Source organism: Sceloporus undulatus, chromosome 1, assembly GCF_019175285.1.
Source record: "Sceloporus undulatus isolate JIND9_A2432 ecotype Alabama chromosome 1, SceUnd_v1.1, whole genome shotgun sequence".
Taxonomy (NCBI): domain Eukaryota; kingdom Metazoa; phylum Chordata; class Lepidosauria; order Squamata; family Phrynosomatidae; genus Sceloporus; species Sceloporus undulatus.
In genome coordinates this window covers 132,247,734-132,270,776 of record NC_056522.1, presented here as the reverse complement: position 1 = coordinate 132,270,776, position 23,043 = coordinate 132,247,734, and the positions used below count along the sequence as shown (strand labels likewise).

The 23,043-nt window shown below is 38.5% G+C and overlaps 1 protein-coding gene across 1 annotated transcript in view; it reads right to left on the bottom strand.

The window, feature by feature from the left end:
- LOC121925326 (protein eyes shut homolog) overlaps positions 1-23,043 on the bottom strand; it is a 361,923-nt gene that overhangs the window by 55,032 nt on the left and 283,848 nt on the right. Inside the window, exon 12 of the mRNA XM_042457345.1 lies at positions 14,449-14,678. Coding sequence (XP_042313279.1) covers positions 14,449-14,678 — 230 coding nt within the window. The remainder of the gene's footprint in view (positions 1-14,448; positions 14,679-23,043) is intronic.

Below are 23,043 nucleotides of genomic sequence, written 5' to 3'. Positions count from 1 at the left end.
AAGTATGCCACTAGTGCAGACCCTTTGCTGAGCAATATGTAGCGACCATCAACTTACTACAAATCCAGTAGCATCATTTCCCCACATCGTATCTGTCTGCAGTCATACCATGGGGAACCTTGTCAAAGTGTTACTAAAATGAAAATATATTATATCCTTACCATTCCCTTGCATGCTCTCAGCCTCAGGGAAGGCAATGGCAAACTTCTTCTGAACAAATCTTGCCCAAAACACCCCACGATAGGGTTGCCTAAGTCAGAAACAACTTGAAGACACACAACACACATGCACAAAGTTACACTGCTTATGCTTCTACACTGTTCATACAAACAGTTCTTTATGGAGTTTAGCCAGTGGATAGAATATAAGTGCCAGCGCTAAGGTTTCCAATTGACTGAGAGCCCGATGGAAGACCCAGGTGTGTGGTGCTTAATGTATCGAATCAGCATTATTGATTAAGGTTGAAACAAGCACCAAGAGAATAAGTTGCACTGCATTTCTTTAACTAGCTTTCCTTAACCTGGGTGCCCTCCAGAAATTTTGGACTACTATATCCATCAAATTCAGCAGCTATGGCCACTGAAGATATAGGCCAACATTTCAGGAGGTTGCAAAAGGCTCAGACCAGCAAAACACAGGATAGAAGATATGAAAAAGTAGTCAAGAATCTTAGAACAATCTTTGGATAAAAGCAAGTGTGCTTTTGTTGAGTCACATAGTATCAAATAAGCTCAACTAGAATATTTAAGTGTTCCCTGTGTACTACTTATAAAACTGCTAGAACAGCAACAGGAGTAATAATAGCCAGAATGCAAACACTAAGATATATAATTTATAGCTATGCCCTAATTTGTCCTAAACATAGAATAGCTTTTAAAGTTTAAAGCAGTCCTCCAAAGGGCTGAGATCATTCAGTAACTAGCATGAAGTCATTCTGTTGTCTGGCCTTATAGCTTTTCAAAAACCAAACAAAAAGCAAGGGACTTACTTCTGAGAAGCTTTACATAAATCAACAAATGAACCAGTTTGTAAGAACATAATACTTTCTCCCAAATGATAGTCTTTCCTTTGTTACTTCTATTGATGTTTGCTCTGTATTTCACCATTTAATTTGTGATGTCTATATTATTTTAAGGAGCAACATTGCCTATTTCCTGTACTCACACAACTTTTAGGTTGTTGATGGTATGTTCCCTTGTTATACAAGTATTGCTGAAGAATTGGTTGGACACTGGCCTAAATCAAATGCTATGCAAACTAATGTTGGCCCACCAAATCACATGAAATTCTGTAAGACAACATTACATTAAGTCCCTTTGGTTGAAAGGGTCTTCTCTAGTTGGGACAAAACTCAACATTCCTATTACTGTGAGAGAGAGAAAAAGAACAAGGAGACAATTCAATCTTATGCATGCATTTCAATAAAATACTGTAATAATTATCAGAGAGCAAGTTGAAACCAAACACACTAGATTTCTATGGTGCCTGAAACCAATCTATATCTTTCCCTGGTTTCAGTTTCTGCCATTCTACCAACTGCTTTTCTGAATCCCTTTGAAAAGCTATGTGTAGGCTGATTTCATTGATAAGAGACTTCAGAGACTTTAAAAATATTACAACAAGAAAAAGAAGGGCTGTTTCAGCTCAATCCTCCCTTTTCAGTGCTTAATCTGACCATTTTGGACTGCCTGGGGTATCACCGTTCAGTTTGATATCCTGCAAGAACTGTGCCCAATAAATTAATCTTAGTAATTCACATTTTTTGAAATGGAGAAATAAGATAAGAACATGATTGAGGGAAGTATGAGCAAAACACAAATACAGAAAGCCAGCATTTACCTCTATATTGCAATGCTAATGGAATTCTTGAGCTACACTAAGTAATAAGAACTCTTCTGTTTGTATTATGATTTCCCTCATGTATATTATCCAGTTGAAGAGTTTCTGCTTGGGATTTTAAAATCCACCTTCTCAAAAGAGTGGCTTCATAGTTATTGAATCAAAGAGGAGCAAGAGAAGAGAAAATACCAGTGGCCAGTTAAAGAAACACTCATTTATATCTGCTGATATTTAGGAGTAACTAGTGTCAGAGGCATCACTGCGGAGGTCTAGTGGTGCAGCCTGCACCAGGTGACACCCCAGAAGAGGGGTGGCACATAGTCAGGCTCTCTCCACCCACACTGTCCCTGTGCACCACTCTCTGTCCTGGTGTGTGCTCCCCCTCCCTCAGCCATCTCTGTGTATGGCTCTCTGCCCCATGTGTGCTCCCCATCCCAAAGCGCCACTCTCTGTCCCTATGCACACTCCCCATCCCAGCACCATCCCCATGTGCCACTCTGTCCCTGCACATGCTCCTTGTCCCCGCACACTGCTCTATGTCCTTGTGTGCACTCTCCATCCCCACACTGTCCCCATGCACCACTCTCTGCCCTTCTGCATACTCCCCATCCCCATGCACTGCTCTTTGTCCTTGCACACACTCATCCCAGCTCTGTCCCCACGGGCCACTGTCACCGTGTGCACTCCCCATCCCTGCACACTGTTCAGTCCCCACACATGCTCCCCATCCCTGTGCACTGCTCTGTCCCCATATATGCTCCTCATCAATCCACCATCCCCATGCACCACTCTTTGTGCACCCTGCACACATTCCCCATCCTCTTGCATGCTCCCCATGGCATTCCCAACCTTTCCCTCCTTAGGAAAAGGATGGGGCAGCATGGGGTGAGGGTGTGCATGCTGCACCTGAAACTCCCCCCTCCCAGAGTTCCCATCCCCAGAAGCCCTGCCCCCACACTGGGTGACACTGACTAGTGCTCAGTTCAGCCAAGTATAATTCTAGGATCAATTATGAATATCAAAATGTGGATTCTATAATATTAATGATAATTTCAAATGAAACGGACAATCAGGCCATAGTTCCCATATAATTATGTCCAAGATTTCTAAATTCAATCCTCAGCTCAGTCATTTGAGCTTTAGTTACACTTATTTCATTTATTTATTTATTCATTTCATGACATTTCTATGCCACCTTGGTTAACATGTTTTGTTGAAAATTAAAATTAATTACAGTCCAGCAGCTATTCCTGTCCTGCATGGCATGTCAATTTCCTGCCCCAGGCTTTTTTTTTTTAAGTCAGTGTTCTTAATATTTTACCAATCATTCACATCAGGGTTCCAAGATCACAGGATTTGTCTCTTTCTTCTAGCTAGGTTGGTGTTCTCTGGGAGGTTGAGGATGAATTGTATTTTCCTCAGGAAATCAGTTGCATCGTTCAGGTAGTTGGAGTACTGATGGGATATGGCCTGAGAGCTGAGTCTATGTATCTAGCTATCCCAACAGTCAGGGTTTTAATATCTGAGACGGTGGGTCTTTGTGTATTGCATAATTTGGGCAGTAGATAGGAGATACCCAGTCTGGGCTCCCGAGGTATCGCCATTTGAATTCAGCTCAAAATTTGGATGAAAACCACAAAATGACAGAACTCCTCTAGTGGTCACCTACAGTTCCCGATTGAGGCCACTCTAACATATCATCAAGGAGCTACAACCAATTCTAGAGAATAACACATGCCTCTCACAAGCTCTGGAAGGTAAGCTTTTATTGTCTTAAAAACAGCCTCCAACTCTTAAACAACTACAATCGGCTCTTACCTGAGGGCTGGCCATTTCTCAAATGGATTTCAGCTTCTGTGGATGGCAACTGCCTTGTTTTAAATGGCTGTGCATGCATGCGGCACATTGCATGGCTATAGGAAGGAACGGGACTTGAGGTCCTGCATTTTTGCTATCTCTGTGTGGGAGGGGTCCAGAACAGATTCCCCCATGGATAACTAGGGATGATTGTACTTGCTTTCAAGAGGATACATAGCATGGATAATAATACAGAGACAAGACCTTGCCACAAACCTAGATATCTACTCTGTCCTCACATCTATTCTAGGAGCAATATTGCAAGAACCAATAACATCATTCACAACATCAGAAGAAAATTTACATGCTCTTCCTTCAATGTCTTATATGCCAGCAGTTCCTCTCTATACTCTACTCTACACTGGACAAACTAGATAGTTTCTAAGCAAGAGGATAAAGGGACAGAATCTGACATTAGAAATGGCAACTGTATAAACATGCTTTATTCCTGAGGCCTTAATACTACCTGGTACTCCATCCAAAGAAGTGGCTTTATATCCACCACAGCTCATGTGAAGATAAAAAACCAGTTAAATTTAGCATGTTGCTTCATTTTTAAATTTATGTTTTAAAAATGTATTTTATTCTTTTAATAATTATCTATTTTAACATTGTAATAATTTAATTCTTTTTAAATGTACCACTTTTCTATGTTTTTAATTGTATTGTTTTTTAATATTGTGAAGCTGTTCTGAGTCCCAGTTGTGGGAAAAGAGCAGGATACAAATAGATGATGATGATGATGATGATGATGATGATGTCTTAAAGGTGCTGCCACATTTCTTTTTTCTTTTCTCCCTTCCTGTCTCTTTTTTTTGCTTCAAGGGACTAACTAGTTATTTGAAAACTCCCTCATTCCCTTGGCTTTTTCTCTTTCTTTCCTTCCTTTTTGTCATCCCACCCCTCTAACTTCTAGCGAAATGTTTACTCCCTTTTTCTTTCTCTCTTTCTCTCCCTCGCAGTCTTCTAGTTGCACTGGTCTTTTCTTTCCTTCCACAGTCCTCTCTCTTTCACTTTTCCACACTTCCCAATTCTTTTGGCTACTCTTGTCTCCACTCTCCCCAATTCTGGTTTGACTTTCTTCTCCTCCCTACTCTCTATGTCTTTCACTTTCCCTCCACTATAAAACCTTGAAACAATGCAAATGGTTACATTCTCAACTTTTTAAAAATACAAGAGCCATTAAACTATCTATGACTTGCTTTCAAAATAGACATGGATAGAAAGGAACAGTTGGATTATTCTTCTCTTTCCCCATCTCCTCTCCATCTTTTCTCCTCCATACCAGATATTTGATGGCTATTAGTAGCACGATTATGATTTTGTAGGTTAATATTTTGGGAATGAGGCTGAATTTCACAATCTGACAGTAAAAAAAGGAAGGAAGGATGAGGGATTAGCCATACAAATAATAGTTTAGGGAACTTTCTTCTTTTGCTTGAAGAAGTTTATTTGGTTAGACAGCATCCCCATTCTGAAAAGTCTCCCCTCACCCAATGTGTTAAAAACCAAGCTGTGAAAAGTTCAGGGTTTATTTCTGTTCAAAGCAAAAATTGGAAACCTTTCTTTGAATGGATAACGCTTCTTGTTAAAAGCAGTGCTTAGAAAAGTTTGATAAAGAAAGAGGTCAGAAAAGTGATCCCCCCCTATTTAATTCAGGACATGGAAAACATGATTTAAAAGAAGAAATATTTTCTTCTTGTTTGCTAGATTTTGTTCTTTTTATGCTCTCAGCATTATTTAGTGATCTCAACTGCTGTGGTTGATGCATATGTATCAAGCTTAATGATGTCTCTGGAGCTAACCCTATGATATCATAGTGGCTTGCCGTGGGAGACTGGGTCATCTCTAGGTCTCCAATTTTTGCCCTGAAATCTCAGAGCCTGTCATGTTCCTGACCTAGAAGCCCTAGTTCCCTTGAACATTTTTCTTCTACATTTATGTTAGCCAGATCAATGGGATCTTTCCATTTGAGCAAATCCTCTAGTGGTTACCTGATGGAAGTTGAAGATGCTCCAGCAGGTGTCCATAAAGGCTGCTTCAGCTCTATCATACTTCTGTGTCAACAAGCAATTGTATTTCAGTTTTGTCTGCTGCTTGCGTATTTGAGTAACCTTCAGTTGCTATTTTTATTCCAGAGGCATCATAAATTGCACTGCTTAGTTCTTGACCTACTTGATTAGCCAGTGACTTTTGGCTGGTTTGCTCCTTTTGCATATTTTACCAAGATGATACTTTTCCACCCACCTTTTTCAAAAGCTGTTGGGGGAAAGCTGCTACCATAGAAGAAGCAAGTTTGCTAACCTAGCGTTAGCTTTATTCCACATTCTAGATTTCTGTTGATTTTCTTCTCATGTCTATAATACATTGATCTTTCTTGCAAGGGATTGATAACAGCATCACAGAATAGTAAGTTGTATCTGCACTGCAGAAATAATCTGGTTTGATATCACCTTAACTGCCATGGTTCAATGCTATGGAATTCTGGGAATTGTAGTTTGTTGTGGGTAGCACCAGAGCAGAGCTGCAGTGTAGATCCAGCCATAGAATCAGAAGGCATCTCAAACCTATCTAGTGTTACCCCAGATGTTTTAAATGTTCATGACTTTTACAGTTCATCCATTTCCATGGAACAGAAATAGAGGGTTTATTTGATGCATGGCTCAGTACTTCCCATTTCATTTAAAATTTTGAAAAGAGATAATCTTTCATCTTTACCATTGGTCATGATTTCTAGGGCTTCTGGGAAATGAGGTTCAAAGCATCTGGAGGGTCAATGGTTCTTATATTCCTGTACTAGCACTTCTATTAATGCTATATCAGAAGCAACCAAAGCCTTTACTTCCTCATTGTAGACTGCATTTTTATTGCATGATCTGTGCCTTAAACCTTCTGCCTTTATTACTAGGTAGGAAAAAATATTTAATTTTCATTGCCTGGTGATGGTGCTTGCCATTTTGCTTGTCTAAGCATGCATTTTGATTTATGCTCAGGTATGTCAGAATGATGTACAAGGCAGAATTTTAGAATGATCTGGAAGTCCTCTTCATCCCCTGTATTTGTCTATGTGTCAAACATACAATACAATTCTCCTCTTGCATAAAGACCAAGGAGAAAACTATCTTCCTGGGAGCATCAGTACCATCAAGGGCAAGAAGTACAATTTTAGGTTTCTGTGTCCATAGCAACACCTGCATGCACTTCCAATTGAAGTAATGCTGGAAGGCTTTCAAACACCCATTTTAGAACTGTAGAAGTTAAACATACAATTTACAACTCATCTGTCACTTGTGGTCAACATAAGGAAGCAGCTCTGATTTTCATTTCTTTTGTCCACTGCTGGATTTATTTTTTTAATATTTCAATTTACCTTTTCAAAGACCTCTCCAAACATGAATTGCCTTACTGAACAAACCAGGATTCCTGCAGCCCTTGGATTGCAATGGTTATCATCCTTTAACACTGATTATGTCAGCTAGTGGTCTAGGCAGAGGGGAAGATAGGTTCAGCAATATCTGGAGAATGATACTTTGCACCTCTTGTGTCAAAAGTACTTCGTGGCAACAATTCTTAATATCCAAATGAAGGCAAAAGAGAAGGTGCAAAACATAAACCACAAGGTCAAAAATGCTCCATCCTCCGCCACACACATGACAGGTTAGTAAACAAAATGTTTCCTTTGAGTTTTATTAGATTTTGTTTATTAGATTTTGACATTTAGCAGTCCTTTTTGTGTTGTATATTGGGGGTGGGGGATTATAATATCCTAAAAACTTTTAGCTGATTTAAAAATGTTAATCCCACAATTAATAATCACAGGCGTCTGCTTCCCCCTGCAGCACCAACCATTGCTATTCTAAATCTGTAATGCTGAACTTTACAGTGGCAGATAGCCATCTGCCTCCATCCACCCATCTTACAGAAAAAGCATGCATGTTGTTATGTTTTCTGTATTGGAAGACTGGGACAAAAATTAAGGGGGTAGGAGGGACAATGAGTAGTATAAATTAAGACAGTTGCATAGGGGGAAATCCTTTCATATTCAAACCACTGAGTGCCTATTTCCATATGAGTGGATAGCCTAAAACTACTCACCTGTGTGGCATTTCATTTGGCAGGTGCTTTGCTTGAACCAGAATGTTCTGTACGGTACTAATATGAATCCATAGCCTGAAAATATGCCTGTCAGCCGATGGCTTGGTTTTAACATGAAGCCAGCTGTGTGGAGAATGTTGCATGGATAAACTGTTTTAGCTCATCTGCATCTTATTTAAAGAAGAGGGGTTTGCACAAGATGTGTGCTCTAATTATGGGCGCATCTCAGGAGAGTGCTTGGATGAATGCAGTGAGGATGCTTCCTAAACGCTGGCACTACTTTATAGACATCATGTCTGTGCTTGCCCTTGGCTGGACTATACAGTTTTAGTATGGTAAGGCATAGCATCATGAGCTTCACAGTCGTCATTGTGATAATCAGTTTTATTTATACAGTACATTGTCCACAGATGGCCAGCCACTACAATTTCATTCTCTCTCTGCTTCCCTGTGCACATGACTTCTACATATATGTGCAAGTGCCTTTACAGCCAAATTTCATAGAGTTTTCTCAGGCAAAGAATACTGAGAAGTGGTTTTCACTGGTATTCCCTGGCAGTTTCCCATCCAAGTACTGGCTCTGCTTAGCTTCCAAGATCAGATGGAATCTGGTGCCTATACCTAAGGGATATTTGCAAATACAGTATATGTTTGCTGTCCAAGCATACATCAGGTCCAAAGAAGGCCTCTTGAAGTGGAGCTGTATCAACCCCTTTCTAATTGGTTGGCATTATTCCTTCTTGCAATGAGACATTATCCACTCTCTAACTTGCCCTGGTCAGTCCTTTCCTAGGATATTACCTGTTAGGCCTTATCAGTCAGGATGGACAATGTTCAAGAGAGCAATTTTAACCTCTATATGAGTCCTGCCTATTCTTCAGATGGGAAATAACTGTCACTAATCCCACAACCTTCAACAAGAAGGTGTCCAAATAACTCCTGCTGGATTGTCATGTTTTGAATGGATGCAAGTAGCATTGTCCTAAAAGAAAATCACATTTTTAGCGCAGTCTACCAAGCAGTCTAGCACCACTGGTAGACTGGTTTTAAGATCATTTGACACCATTCTGCTGGACAGCTCACTGTGGATACAAGGTTGATGGATCAGTAAGATTTTTTTTTTGCCAGCACTGGCCCCATACAGACAGGCCAAAATAAAGCTGCTTCAGGTCACTTTGGAGGTATGTTATTTAAATGACACACGTGTCCTAAGGGTCCAGAAGCCGGGCCAAAGCCACGTTCTGGTCTTAAGGACTGGAGCATGGCTTTGGCACAGCTTCTGGATTCTTAGGACGATTGCATCATTTAAACAGCATACCTCCAAAGTGACCTGAAGCAGCTTTATTTTGGCAGTCTGTATGGGGCCACTGTCTTTCATTTATAAAAGAAAATGTCCTAGGCATAGAAAGCACTGTGTCAGGTACAAGTTTAGGCTACTAACCTTGCCCCTGAAATTTTATTTTGTATCTACAAAGAGATACATAAATTTATAACCTGGAACTACATTCTAAAAACAAGATTATGCCTGGCTGCATTTTGAAAGAGTATAAACTAGCCATAGCTAGGCCACCTGACTGCTCTGATCATGCATTTCCCTCACACATTACATGGCTGGAGATTTCTATTCAATGCAGGGTAGTTGACAAGAATAGTAATAAACTCACCAGTAGATCCTGACTCATTTTTCAAGGGGGAAGAGGAAAAGGTTTCAGTAAAGCAGACTGTCACTCACTAACACATGAAGCAGAGCTTGTATTAAAAGAAAGTAGTCACAGGTGGTTGCAGTTTCCAGTAGATGAACCACAAACTCAGCACAAATACAACTAGATGCTACAGATCACCATATACACAGGATCATAATAATGTGCTGAAGGGTGGAAATTTTAGAAACACTTTCTTCCTTTGATTTGAAAATGCAAACAGTTTAGATAGACCTTTATCACTTGGACTAAACAGATACACTGGTTGATCATTCCCACCAAAACCAACTGCTCTTTTTTAAGGCTTATCAAAAGCGGATCAGAGTCACAAAGGATTATGTACATGCAAGCTACTACCTTTTAGACCAAATATCCTTTCCATTTAGGGAGTGGACACGCTGTTAACAGCATGTAAGACAATAAGCAAAAAAAAAAGCCAAGGATAGTATTTAATTCCAAATCATTTAACACTAATGAGCAGAAGGAGGTTATTATAAGTGAATTACATTCTCTATCCTCTCCTGTAAAAGCACAGGGACTATTTTCATGTCCCAAGCATATATATTTTTAAGTGAATGGAAAGTAAGAAGCAGAGGTATTGTACTCAGTGTCTAAAAATAGAGAAGCTGAAGAAAAGAATTAAATGAAATGCATAATAGAAATAAAATACTGTGCATTTGCTTATTCTCTAAAGCAAACTAAGACTAAAATCCTATTGGGAAATTACACTAGCATGAAAGAAATTGCAGAAGTAGCTGTATTTTCTCAGAGATTGACTTGGCTGGTGGGAAGCTAATCAAAGCTTGTGCCACACCTTTACAAATGCTGAATTTAGGATCAAAACTTTGTAACTTATTTTCCTTCATACCTCCTCTCAAATACATAAACATAACATCTGCTAAATGTTAGGGGCCAAATGGTTTCAGTTGACTATGACAGCCAATTGTTTCACACACCAAGATTTAAGAATTTTAATTGTTTGTGGTGACAGGGCTTTGCTGTCATGGCATGATAGCCACAGAGAAGTTGAAAAATGGAGAAAAAGGGGGACAAGGAGTTTGAAATTCACACTGAGTTATGACTTGAGGTAGAATTTTTATAACATGATGAATATATGGTATTTGATGCAAGAGATGTTCTAAAAAATGTATAGGAACAACTCAAATGTTGGAAATGTTGGAAATCTAGAATAAAGAAGATGAAGGAAATACTGGACTCAGATTCACCATATGTTGTAACGTATTTTTAAAGTAAAGATGAAACCTGAAACGTTTTCTGCTTGGAATGCTGGATGACCAAACTGAGAAGAAACATTGAAGGACTTTACAATATATGATCAAAGCAGCAAGAATAACATATGCTCTAAGATGGAAAGTCACTGCTATTCATACACAAGAAGAATGGCTGATGAAAGTGATTGAACTTGTGGGAATGGACAAATTGACAATACTGATGAAAGAACTCTTCAAATAACTTTAAGAAAGAGAGAGAATTGTTTATTACTTATTTGCAGTTAAGTAAGGGGATGTGAATCAATACTGGTTTCGTTAAATAAACAGAGTTTGTATATTGTAGAAGGAGAAATATAAAATTATATAAAGGAAGTATAGCAAATAGTGGTAGATAGCCATCAGTTACGTAGGGGAAGTCAGTAGTAGATGTTAGTTTAGTAGCTGAATTATATTGTAATTATGTATACATGCTTGTTTTTGCCATATACAAAAGTATGTTAGTGCTTTAAGTGTAATAAAAAGATTTTAAAAACTTGGAATTCAGTTGTTAAATCTTTTTTTACTCTCATTATAACAGGGAGGAAAACATTCCCACCTATCCAAATCATGTTAAAAATATAGAAAGTCAATCAGGAAAAATGGCAGGAATGCGCAGGAAAGCAATGAAATGGGACTAATGTGAGCAATTCCACTTGATGTGAGAAGTTGTCATATTAAAAGCTATCTTACCCTCACTTGATTTAGTACTGGGACTTCAAGGGATTCTCTAGGCTACAGTTCAACAGCTGAAGACCTCAGGGCTAAATCCAGTCTTCCTGCTCTCCTTGTTGTCAACAAAAAACCAAAGGGCCAAGAAAATAGTCTCTCTTTCTAGAGATCTTTTAGGTAGGTCTCTTGGGTGGATAGAATGGGAATTGACTTGCTGATCCTCAGTTGCTTGCAAGGCATCTTTGGGCGAAAAAGAGATGCTGGTGAGATGTTGAGCACACCTTGCCTCCCTGCAGCAGGTTCTGAACTGCCCTCTGCACAATGTTTCTTTAATTTCACTGCATCATTTACACAAATGTGCAAAATATCCCACAGATCAGATCTTCACCAATATCAATTTGAAATACATGAATGCAATTTAATTTACAACCAACATGGGGAAAAGATTTTTAAAAATCATTACTTTTTGAAATCTGAGGTTCATTAACTAGGAGTCATCGTTTGTAGTCCAGAGTCATTTATTGAATTCGCATACAGTATAATGACCTACTTTCAGTTAGCATTGCAGCCTGGGTTTCCATTACTTTCAAATATATTGACAATCTGGCAAGTGCAGTTTTGGCTGTAGTTGCCCTGTACTTATTTCATACAATAGAAAGTCTATTAGAAGGGTATTAGAGCTTTAATTATAATATGGGCACTCTTTCATTTTGCTACACACTAGTAATTCCCAATAACACTAATGGAAATTATCCAGCGTCAACGAAAGGAGAATGTGCTTTAGATGCTCACAGTCATTTAAACCAAATACCACACATATCAAAGAAATGAAGTTTCTGGGAAGTAATTGAATAAAAGAGCTATGATTGAAAATAAAGAAAGGAACAGATATTGACCCTTTTGCCATATGATGTTTATCCTTCCCCCCCTCCCCCCAAAAAAAGTCTCAGCATTTTATTTGCTTTAACTTCAAAAGTAATCCAGTTATGCTAGGTAATTAAAAATGGGCAGAAAATTTAGACAATTATAATTAAAAATACTTGAAAAAGACAGTGCAATCTTTTAAAGACAAAGAAGCAACTGATATTCATACAGATTAATACATAGGATGTATTGTGTTATTTTACATTGTTAAAACTTTATTTTTCTCTTGGACAATATTTCTTGATGCTTGATGTTTTGTCTTGAGTTATGATCATACCCAGCACACCACTTATCAGGTCAGAGTGATTAAAGCAGATACAACTTTTACTTGGTTTCCATGAGAAACATAAGGGAACTAAGGGGAGTAAAATATGAATGAGAAATTTGCTCACTATGGTAAGGGGTGGTGGTGGTCTTAGGTGATATTAAGCCCTGGTGACGCAGTGGTTAAATGCCTGCACTGCAGCCACTCACTCAAAACCATAAGGTTGCAAGTTCAAGACCAGCAAAAGGGCTCAAGCTTGACTCAGGCTTGCATCCTTCTGAGGTTGCTAAAATGAGTACCCAGATTGTTGGGGGCAAATTAGCTTACAGTTGTAAACTGCTTAGACATTGCTTAGGTGGTATGAAGTGGTATACAAATGAAACTTGTTTGGTTTTGTTTGTTTTGGAGCTGATAAACCTGGGAGCATCAGGTAGGAGTGAAATAAGAGAGTTTTGAGTTGGCAAGGATTAGAATGGGTGAACAGTGAATATCTGTTGCTGGGGAATAACAGCAGAAGAGGATGATTGCTTCCATGGACTGTTTGTGGACTTCCAATAAGCATCTGAGCCAACAGTTACTCTTCTTATGTTATTAAGATCTTATGACAACACATATTGACTTTTCAATGCCAGTAGAGTTAAGGCTTCCACACAGGGAAACTACACAGTGGACTGTTCTAGAGCCACTCCATGCCATCTGGCATGGAGCTGTGATTAAGAGGGTTTTGGATACTGTCTTACATAAGCAAGTAAAAAAATAATATTGCTAGTGTAACTTGGAATTAGGCCACATAATGCCCAACAGGATTCTGGTTATCATTTCCATTTGCTTTTGAGAGTTTGCATTTTTGAGCCATTATTTAAAAGATTGCAAAGAAAAGTACTGTAATAAACTATCAGAGAAGATAGTAGACTGGATGTGCTCCTAATGTATTACATTGTACTTTTAAACAGGGAACACTAAAAATCACATTCCCTTATGTATTGCTGAATGGCACATCATGCTGCACCATGCAGACTAGGTCCTATTATCCATTTGAGGATGAGCTTTTCACAATAGAAAAGTAAAGAAAAGAAAAAAAAGGTCTTTCCTCTCTGATTGTCAGAATGTATCCACACAGCCTAAAGTGGGATTGATAAAGGTGTTATTTTGCACAGAGAATAGGCATCAGTTCAGGGAGGCATCATCAAACTGTTCATCCAGGTACAGTATTCCAGGAGATAAGGGAAATGAGACCATACTTCTGTAAGAAATTAGCAGTCCTCCATTTTCACAACTCTTGAACTAGTCATAGGAAGCAGTGGGGGGGGGGGGGAGATTTTGCTTTTTGTTTCTCCATTTCAGTGCTTCTAGAAGGAAGGAGATACACGTGTAAGCCTTTTCTGTGCACAAAAGCTTCTTTTATCTTCAGGCCAGAAGTAAAAAATGACATGAAGGCACACTACACATAATATAAACCCTTGCTTGTACACACTTTTGGCCATGTCCCACAGAGGGCAAATAGGCACACATGGCTGGAAGACACAGTGGCCTCCAAGGGCAAACTTTCCTTGGTTTGGGGTATGGCATGATAGAGAAAAGAATATGTTTTGTTTGTTGCTGCATTCATTGAACACCAGTAAGCTTCCATTTCTGCCAAAGGATTTAGCTGTTCTCCATCATCCTTGGTGTAGTGGTGCAGATCAACACAAACAATACACACAAACTTATTTCCAGGAAAGTCAACCAACTTACACCACACCTTCTAAGAACTATCAATAATCAGTAAAGAACCACAAACTTTTCAAAGCTAAGATGAGTGATGAAAAGTGAAGCACAGAAGGGTTACCTTTTTCACAGAAACGACCAGTGAAATGTAGAGGGCAGTCACACTGAAAAGAGGCCACACCATCCAGAAGGAAGATTTGATGGCAAGTTCCTCCATTATGGCACAAGTTCTCTTGGCAGATGGATAATAATGCTGGGTGAGCAGGTGAGGACAAAGGTGACTTGAGTGCTTCGGCTGCCACAGAAGCACTGCCAAGGTTGATTGCTGATGTTCCACCAGATACAGGAAACCTGTGGGACACAATTAGTTTCATTTAATATGCTGTCTTGAAATACTTGTACCTCTACCAATAAAGCCTTAGGTTCAGAAGCAGTATGCTACTTCATGTTAAGTTCTGGAAGGATGACCACCAATTTCAACCTCTGTTGCAGAGCTTTTTAGAAGCACATGGCAAGGGCTCTGTATCAAATTTATTTATTTATTTATTTGGAGTATTTATACCCCACTCTCCAGCTACAAAGGCTCTCAGAGCGGCTTACACATAGTAATTCTGATGGTTCCCTGCCTTCAGGCTTACAATCTAAAAAGACATGAGACAAAAGGAGCAGGAAATGGCAGTGGGAAAGAGGATCAAGTTCAGTGGTTCTTCACTCCCTCTGGAGCTAAGATGATGTCAGATGGCATGGAGGGATGGCTTTTCTTTTTTCTCTGGCTAGGCCTGATGGGTCTACCTTTCTCTCCCTCTAAGGCCAGGTAATGGTGGATGGAATGGAGGGAGGGCCTTCTTCTTACTTTGGGCTAGGCTCGATGAAGCTGGCCTGTCCCTCTGAGGCTGGAGCAAACACTAGATAGACCTTTGGCTTCATCTAACAGGGCTTATATGTGCTCAGCAATATCAGTTCAGGTTATTGTTATTTGCCATCATGTTGACTTTGACTGTTGGCTGTCCTAAAAATGCACTTGTTCTTTTAAATAAGTTTCCAAGAAATGATAGCTGTGTAAAAACTCTTTCTTCTTTTCTTTAGTATTTCATCTCTCCATCTAGGAAGTAGATTCAAGGAAACAGTTTTTTTTAAAAGTATAATTATAACAATGGATGGATGGATGGATAGACAGAGCAACAATATGATGTTCTTGTGTACCTAATGGCCCTGAGCATCATTACCCAGAGGGCCTACTGAATTTAATAGGGTTTATGATAGGGTTTATAACTTAGTAAATACCTTAAAGGCACCAGATCATATCTGATCTTGGAAAATAAGCAGAGTCAGCAGTATATGGATGAGAGACCACCAACAAATACCAGGTTCTGTAGGCTATATTTCAGAGGAAGGAGCTTGTTAAACCACTTCTGAATATTCCCTTTTAAAACTTCTTTCAAAAACTTATATTAAAAACACATGAATAAACTTAAAAATCAAATAACACACACAAATCCTTTCAGCACTACTACAAAGTACATCCCACCCCTTTTACCATTTAATTAATTTGTTTTTTAAAGTTGCAATAGCTCTCGTATGAGATATAAACCTTTTTTCTTTTAAAAAACATACTTTACAAATTTCTTCCATACAATAATAACTTTATTACAGTCATTTGGCCAGCACAAATTTCTTCCATACGTCTCCAAACACATTGTCTTTCAATAATCATTTTTTAAGTCTACATGTTAACATTAATAGCAATATCCCAAACTTCTTTACACTATTCCTTTATTTGATAGACATCTTGAGTTTTTCATTTTCTCGGCATCATTAATCTTGCTGCTGTTAATAAATTTGTAATCAAATCCTTAATAGCTTGGGTACAGTTAATTTTGTCATAAATTAATAATAATGCAATAACTGGACTCGTCGTATTATCTTTCTTATCTCTTCAAATACCATTTGCTAAAAATTACTGTACATATTTACTACTCCATCGCATGTGTCAACCCTTCCAATATAACACTGAATATTTCTTATTTGTTTGACTTAATCTTACTGGAGTCAGGTAACATCTACAAACTAATTTGTAATAATGTTCTTGTATTCTTACAGACATATTTTTCAAAATACATAAATCCATATTTTCCCCCAACTCTATTTATTGGATGCTCCAAATCATAGTCCCATATTTCTTTAAGGTAATCACTTTGTTCTTCAGTTTCCAGTATTATTTTATAAATGTCACCTGTGGTACCTTTTAAAATTCCATTCTGTTCTTTATTTTCCCTTTGTATAATTATCTTTTCAAATCTTGAATAATCTCTACATTAATTATTTTCCCTTATCTATTTCATTGTCCACTATTCTAATTGTGTACAATTAACACAAGTTATGTTTATCTCTTGTAATCTCTCTTTTATTTGTTCTGTTTTACCCATCTTTTTTTTTACCAAATCTTTTATTTTAATTATTTTCTGTTCCCTTAATCCCTTTTCTAATTCTCTCTTTAAATTTGCTGGAAATTTCTCCATCATCACCACTGGGGTTAATGGGGAATCAGTGGATATTAATTTTTCCTTCAATTTTACTCAAATCTCTAAGATATTCTTCAAGAGGGGATTGTCTGTTTTTCTCAACCGGTTATATATTATCCAACTTATATTCTAATTTCTGTCTCTAACCAATCAAACTCTACATTTTCCTGCTATTGAATATATATCATACCTTATTTGGTTGGACACCTGAGTATTTCTTGCCTAAGAAAACCCTATGAAATTCATGGTCAACCAAAAGTCAACAGACTAATTGAAGGCATATTGTTATTGTGTTCCTTCAAGTTGTTTCCCATTTATGCAAACCCTAAGGCTATCATAGGGTTTTCTTGGCAAGATTTGTTCAGAGGGTGTTTGTCATTGCCTCCCTTTGAGGCTGAGAAAGGATGACTTGATGAGGGTAACCCTGTGGGTTCCCATGGCTGAGCAAGGATTCGAACCCTGATCTTCAGAGTTATAGTCCAATGCTCAAAGCACTACACCATGCTGGCTCTCATAAACTGGTTCGCAAACTGTTCAAACAAACATGAGTGTTCATATATTCAACTATATTACAAAGTGTTCTTGTATATATTTAGGGTCTAAGAGTATCATCACCTCTTTTATTCTAAATATTTGTGTGCTTCTTCAATAGGTTAAAAGCACTGTATGATGCTTCTGAGTTCATGAGCTGCTAATGCAAGACAGCAGAAACTGACATCATTTATATATATGATTATATATTATCAGTTGTTGCATTAATGTTTGCAGTTGTATTGGTTATCACATGTAATTACCCTCTGTACCTATCCTTGTATTTTTAATGTTATTTTCAATTATGACATTAGGCAGATTTTCAGATTTTACTCTGAATCCCTGGGAGAAAACTGGTTTGCTTAAACAGCACTGTAGGATTTTCATCATCTTTGAAAATATAAGTTGCAAGTACAGCTCCAATGTAACTGCCATGTTTCCAATGTGTGCATTTTTATGCATGCAAAATAATCTGTGGTTGATTATTGTAAGACATTGTAACAAACATGAGTAGGAGAGCTAATTAAAAATACAGCAGCTTTCAGTTGGCCTTATCAAAGCAAAACACAGGAAGCACTTGCATACAGCCAGATGTCTTTTTGAGTTTCTGACCTTGAATAAAACTATACTTAAAAAACATCTCCATTGTTGTTTTTTTGGATTCTGGAGAAGAGGTACTGCTTCCATTTTTTTCATGTGAGGTTTTCTCATATATTCTGATGGAACCCTGTTTGTAAGTGCATCAGTGGTTATTTCATGAAATAATGAGCCTCTATTAGAGACACAAATGTAATGTGCCGCACAAAAAAAGTCATATGCATCTCTCTTTACTTTCTCTCCATTCCCCCCCCCCCCAGCTTTTCCCCATGCTTGGGATTCAACAGCTTTCAAGCATTAAAAATGATACACACCAAAGTTCACATCACTTAGAAACGTATGTAAGTTAAATTATAATTAACCTGCCAATATAATTACAAGCAATTTAAAAACATTCCATTAAAAAGCAACAAATACATACAATATAACACATTATTGAAATCTATTCCCCTCTAAGTCTTCACCAACTAATGGAAGGATATCATGGAGAGCTAGTCTAGTTTCACTAGGAAAGGAGTTCCAAAGCCACTAAGAAAATCTTCTTCCATGCACCTCTCGTGGGATGGCAAGAAGGGCCTCCCTTGAAGATCTCAAAACCCAGGCAAACTTGTATGGGAAAATAAGGTCCTTGAGATAACCTAGACAGTCGAACCTGACTATCTAGAGGAAGTAAAAGTCGTAACAATGTTGCTTTCCAGGTCATAACCATTATTTTTAATTGTAACTAGAAATAGACTAGTAGCAGGTGGAGCTTTTGAAATAAGGGTGTTGTATGCTCCTGATAACCAATGTTGGTCAGTAGTTTGTCTGGCTGCAGAAATTTGGAATATCTGAAATTTCTGAACATCTCAAAGATAGCCCCATGTAGAGTATGTTTCACTAATCCAAACAGGATGCAACTAAAGCATGAGTCATTGTGGCCACATTAGATGCCTCTAGGAACAGAAGCATCTGTTTTACAAACTCTCACAGTGCCAATGCACTGCTGGCCATCACAAAAACCTGAGTTTCAGTACTCAGGGATGAACCTAAGAGTAAGCCAAACTGTGAACCTTCATCTTCATGGGGAGTGTAACCTCATACAGCACAGGCTGAATTCCTGTTCTCTCATAACTTAGCCTAAGACTGTTGTTGCACCAGGCATTCTGGGGTGCAGGGTCAGGGGTCGAAAAAAACTTGTCTTCCTTGGTTTGCTAATTGTCCTCCCTCCACTTAGGCTTTGTCTACATGGGTGTTTTAACTCGATTCCTCCCCCCCCCCCCCGCCACGCTGCATCCTGCTTACATGCTGCAGGGCCAAAACCCTGAATCTGGTGTGGACTGTCTTCATGATGCCTGCACCTGATTCAGAGCTTCCTCCCCCTAAGCCACATTTTAAAACTCACCTTTTGCTGCTGGATTTCAGGGGCATTTCAGTAGCCATGGTGGCTGACTTCCCACCAACAGTCCCCGTTTGTCACTCAGACCCAGTGCCATCTCTATGGGTGCGAGTCACTTAGAGTCAGAACAAGGAGCCCAGCATTGACAGCATACCTGAGGTGCCTCTTTCCTGTTCTCAGCAGCCGTGCTGGGTGATGAACAGGGACTGTGTGGGAAGGCAGCTGCCTGTTGTCACTCGGCAAAGAGAGCAAGGTATGGGATAAATTCTGGGGGAATTTATGGCCAGAATACTCTGGGAGATGCACAGAGTATTGTGGGGTTGATGAGCCCCTTGTCACCTATAGATATACTGTTCTTCATAGTTGTTCCTCCCCAATGGTTTATATTCCAACTTTTTCTTCCAGGCCTTTCTTTGATTAGCTCTTTTTTGGAGGAAAATGCTTGTGCATGCTCACTAATGGAGCAAACATCTGCAAGTGCCTTCAGAATTCATTCCAACTGCTATGAATAAGTAATACTCCTGACTCCAAACAGTTTAACTAAAATGCCTATTTGAATAAAGAGCTAGGAAACATTTAAAAGACATTTAATAACTGAAATGTTGAGAGCTTCTGTAACTCAGAGCAGAATAGTGTCAGAGAAAGCTTCATGTGACTTTTAGCAAGGTTTCAAAAATATTCAGTGAAGAATATTATTCTTTCCTGGCTTTTATGGCACTCTTCAGTACCAAAAACTCCGGCACTCAGGCATTTTGAGCCTGATGGTAGCATAAAGTAGGCTAGAAATAAACAAAGCAAGTGAAAAACTAGAGGTATTATGCTACGTACGCTTTTTTTTTTGGTGAAGTTTACTTCTAGGGTGGACATATGTAAAACAGACCAGGACTCCTGTATTTTTAATAATCGTGTAGAATTTCAGTAGGAATGTCATCTTGGCCCGCTGCACATACCAAAATTCTCTCTTCCATACAACTATTAAAGGTACAGTAGACCTCCTCTTTTTTTTTTTTTTACAGATTACCATATGTATGAGTAAAGGTGAATCTACACTGTAGAAATAATGCAGTTTGGCACCACTTTAGTATTGTCACTCCATCCTATAGAGTCCTGGGATTTACAAGATCTTTAATGTTCTCTGCCAAAGAGTCCTGGTGCCTCATAAAACTACAAATCCCAGGATTCTGTAGGATGGAGCCATGAGAGTTAAAGTGGTGTCTAACTGCATTATTTCTACAGTGTAGATGTGTCCTAAATTTGTATGTATGTTTAGCTTACCTTACTTAGTACAGTAAGGTAAGGTAAACTACTTGCAATGACATGGTAAGGTGAGGTGAGGTAAAGTACTGAGTGTGTTTACATTACCTTACTCAGTAAATATGTCTGAAAGACAGTTGTGCTGTGTGCATTAATTTTTTATTCACTGTAGGCGATCATGATATGAACCAGCTAAGATGGTCAACCACTTAACCTGTTCAACCTTTGAGTGTAAATGTCCCTTGAGACTCAAGAGACTCTTTAATGTCCCTAGAGACACAAGCACGAAATTCTTGGATACCATCCCAACTGTTAGAGTCACGCTACCTCTTTTTATCCATCATACATGCACAAAAATCACTGCTGACAGTGAGACCCAATTTATTTCCCTAATTATTAATACTTCAGTTACATCTAGTTTTTAATTAATCATTTTCAATGGATTTTATTGTCCTATATTTTTAAGTGTCTCATTTTATTAGACTTGATTTTTTCTGAAACTTTTTTACAGTTTAATGAAAAGCTCTGAAATTCTAAAAACAGATCCATTTTCTCCTGATGAAAAATGATAAAATATTACTGGAAGCTGCCTCCTGAATCTGTCAGAGGAAATAATTTTTAAAGATCCACCAGAAAAGGCCTAAACTTGCCAGGCCAGGGGTGGGGTGGGGACACAAACTGGTCAGGCAACTCATAATGGTACTGTAATAGGTGTTCTGCTATTACACAAGCACTAGTACTGGATATTTACTTTAAGCCAAATATTTGGAGATATATGTATGTGTGTATTCAAACATGTAATTTCAGAGCATGTGTTTAGCTTGACATAATGAGTAGCATGAAATCACCTCAACCTAAAATTAGATCTTTGGGATTTTTTTTATTAAATAGCTGATGGCTCTTTATACCAGTGATAACATCTCTTCATTTCTCAAAATAAGTCGCACATAACAGCTGTATCCAAGAGGAAAGCATAGTTTTGCCATTCCATGGAGTCTCTCTAAGAATCACTTACAGGATGGAGTGGGGTGGGGAGGAAAGTCACTTTATATCAAATTTGTAATCACATGAACAGATGCTTGTAATCTGCATTTGTAGCTGCTGGAAATTTGGCTTCTATAACCAGCACAAAATTTATGTAAGAAAATCTGGCGCATCGTCCTAAAGCTACTGAAAAGAAAATAAATGCATGCTAAAGAAGATTTTTTTCTTTGGTTTTTGTTCAGGTGTCTAGATTGCAGCAAGTTCATCAATCACAGCCAATCTACCGCTGTTAAGTAACACTGCAGATCACTCTGTTACAGTACAAGATACAGTTGAGTAACAGTAAGAACCAAGTGTTCTTCCATATAATCCCATGTAAAAAATTTAGGGCAAATACCTTTCAAGTGTTCTTTACAGGCAGAGGTATTACTTTGCTTCCAGAGAAAGACATACAGGAGTTTTAATACAAATGCCTCAAGATTTTCATGCAACTACCATAGAACGCTGTGAGCTATGGAAATAAAGAAATTAAATAAAGATCTGCTCCAAATCCCACAAGTGAATTGGCCCTAAATTTTCCAAACAAACTGGCCCAGAAACAGAGGTACTGTATAGCTATGGTGGTGGGGCACAAAATGAGGACATTGCCCCCTTAGGAATTTCCCAAATGTAATTTTCCTTCAGTTGCCCCCATATCTAACATAGCAAAAATTACATCCCTATAACAAAATACATCTACCAGACATCTGTAATATGTGTTGTAAGCTTTGAATTCCAATGACTGTTTCATAAATGTATCGGGCTGCATCCCCACTGTAGAATTAATGCAGTTTGACACTGCTTTAACTCCCATGGCTCAATGCAATGGAAGTCTGGGTCAGGGAGATCTGGTGCTACAACAAACTACAGATCCCAAGATTCCAGAATGCAGTCTCCATTCTGATCAATATTTGATCCAAGGTATGGGAATCTAACTATTTTGATTTCCTCATTATCTAGTTTGAATTTATGTGGATCTTCCATGGTCTGGGACAGGTCAGATGAAAGGTCTCACAAAAGGAATCTTCAAGCCCCTTCAAATATCAACCTAAACTCAAGGGGCAAAGTTTAATTTAAGCAGCTCCCACAAAGCTGAGAGAATGTTTAAATGACCCTATGTGAAGTGGTACCCCATTTGTAAGCATGCTTGTCCCACAGGAGAAAGCCATACAGTCAGGTACTGCCATGAGTATGGTGGGAGTTTAAATGAGGGAATTCTACCCTCTCACAAATGAAATTATCCTCCATTTTCCACATTTCTAGCACTGCAGAGAGTGAACGATTGAAAACCTTTCATGTCTCAACCACTTATATTTACCTCCCCCCTTGGCAACTTTGCTTTCCCCTGTTCTTTGGATGACTAAACTTTGTTTTCTACCTGCTCAACTGAATTTTAAGTTACTGAAATGCT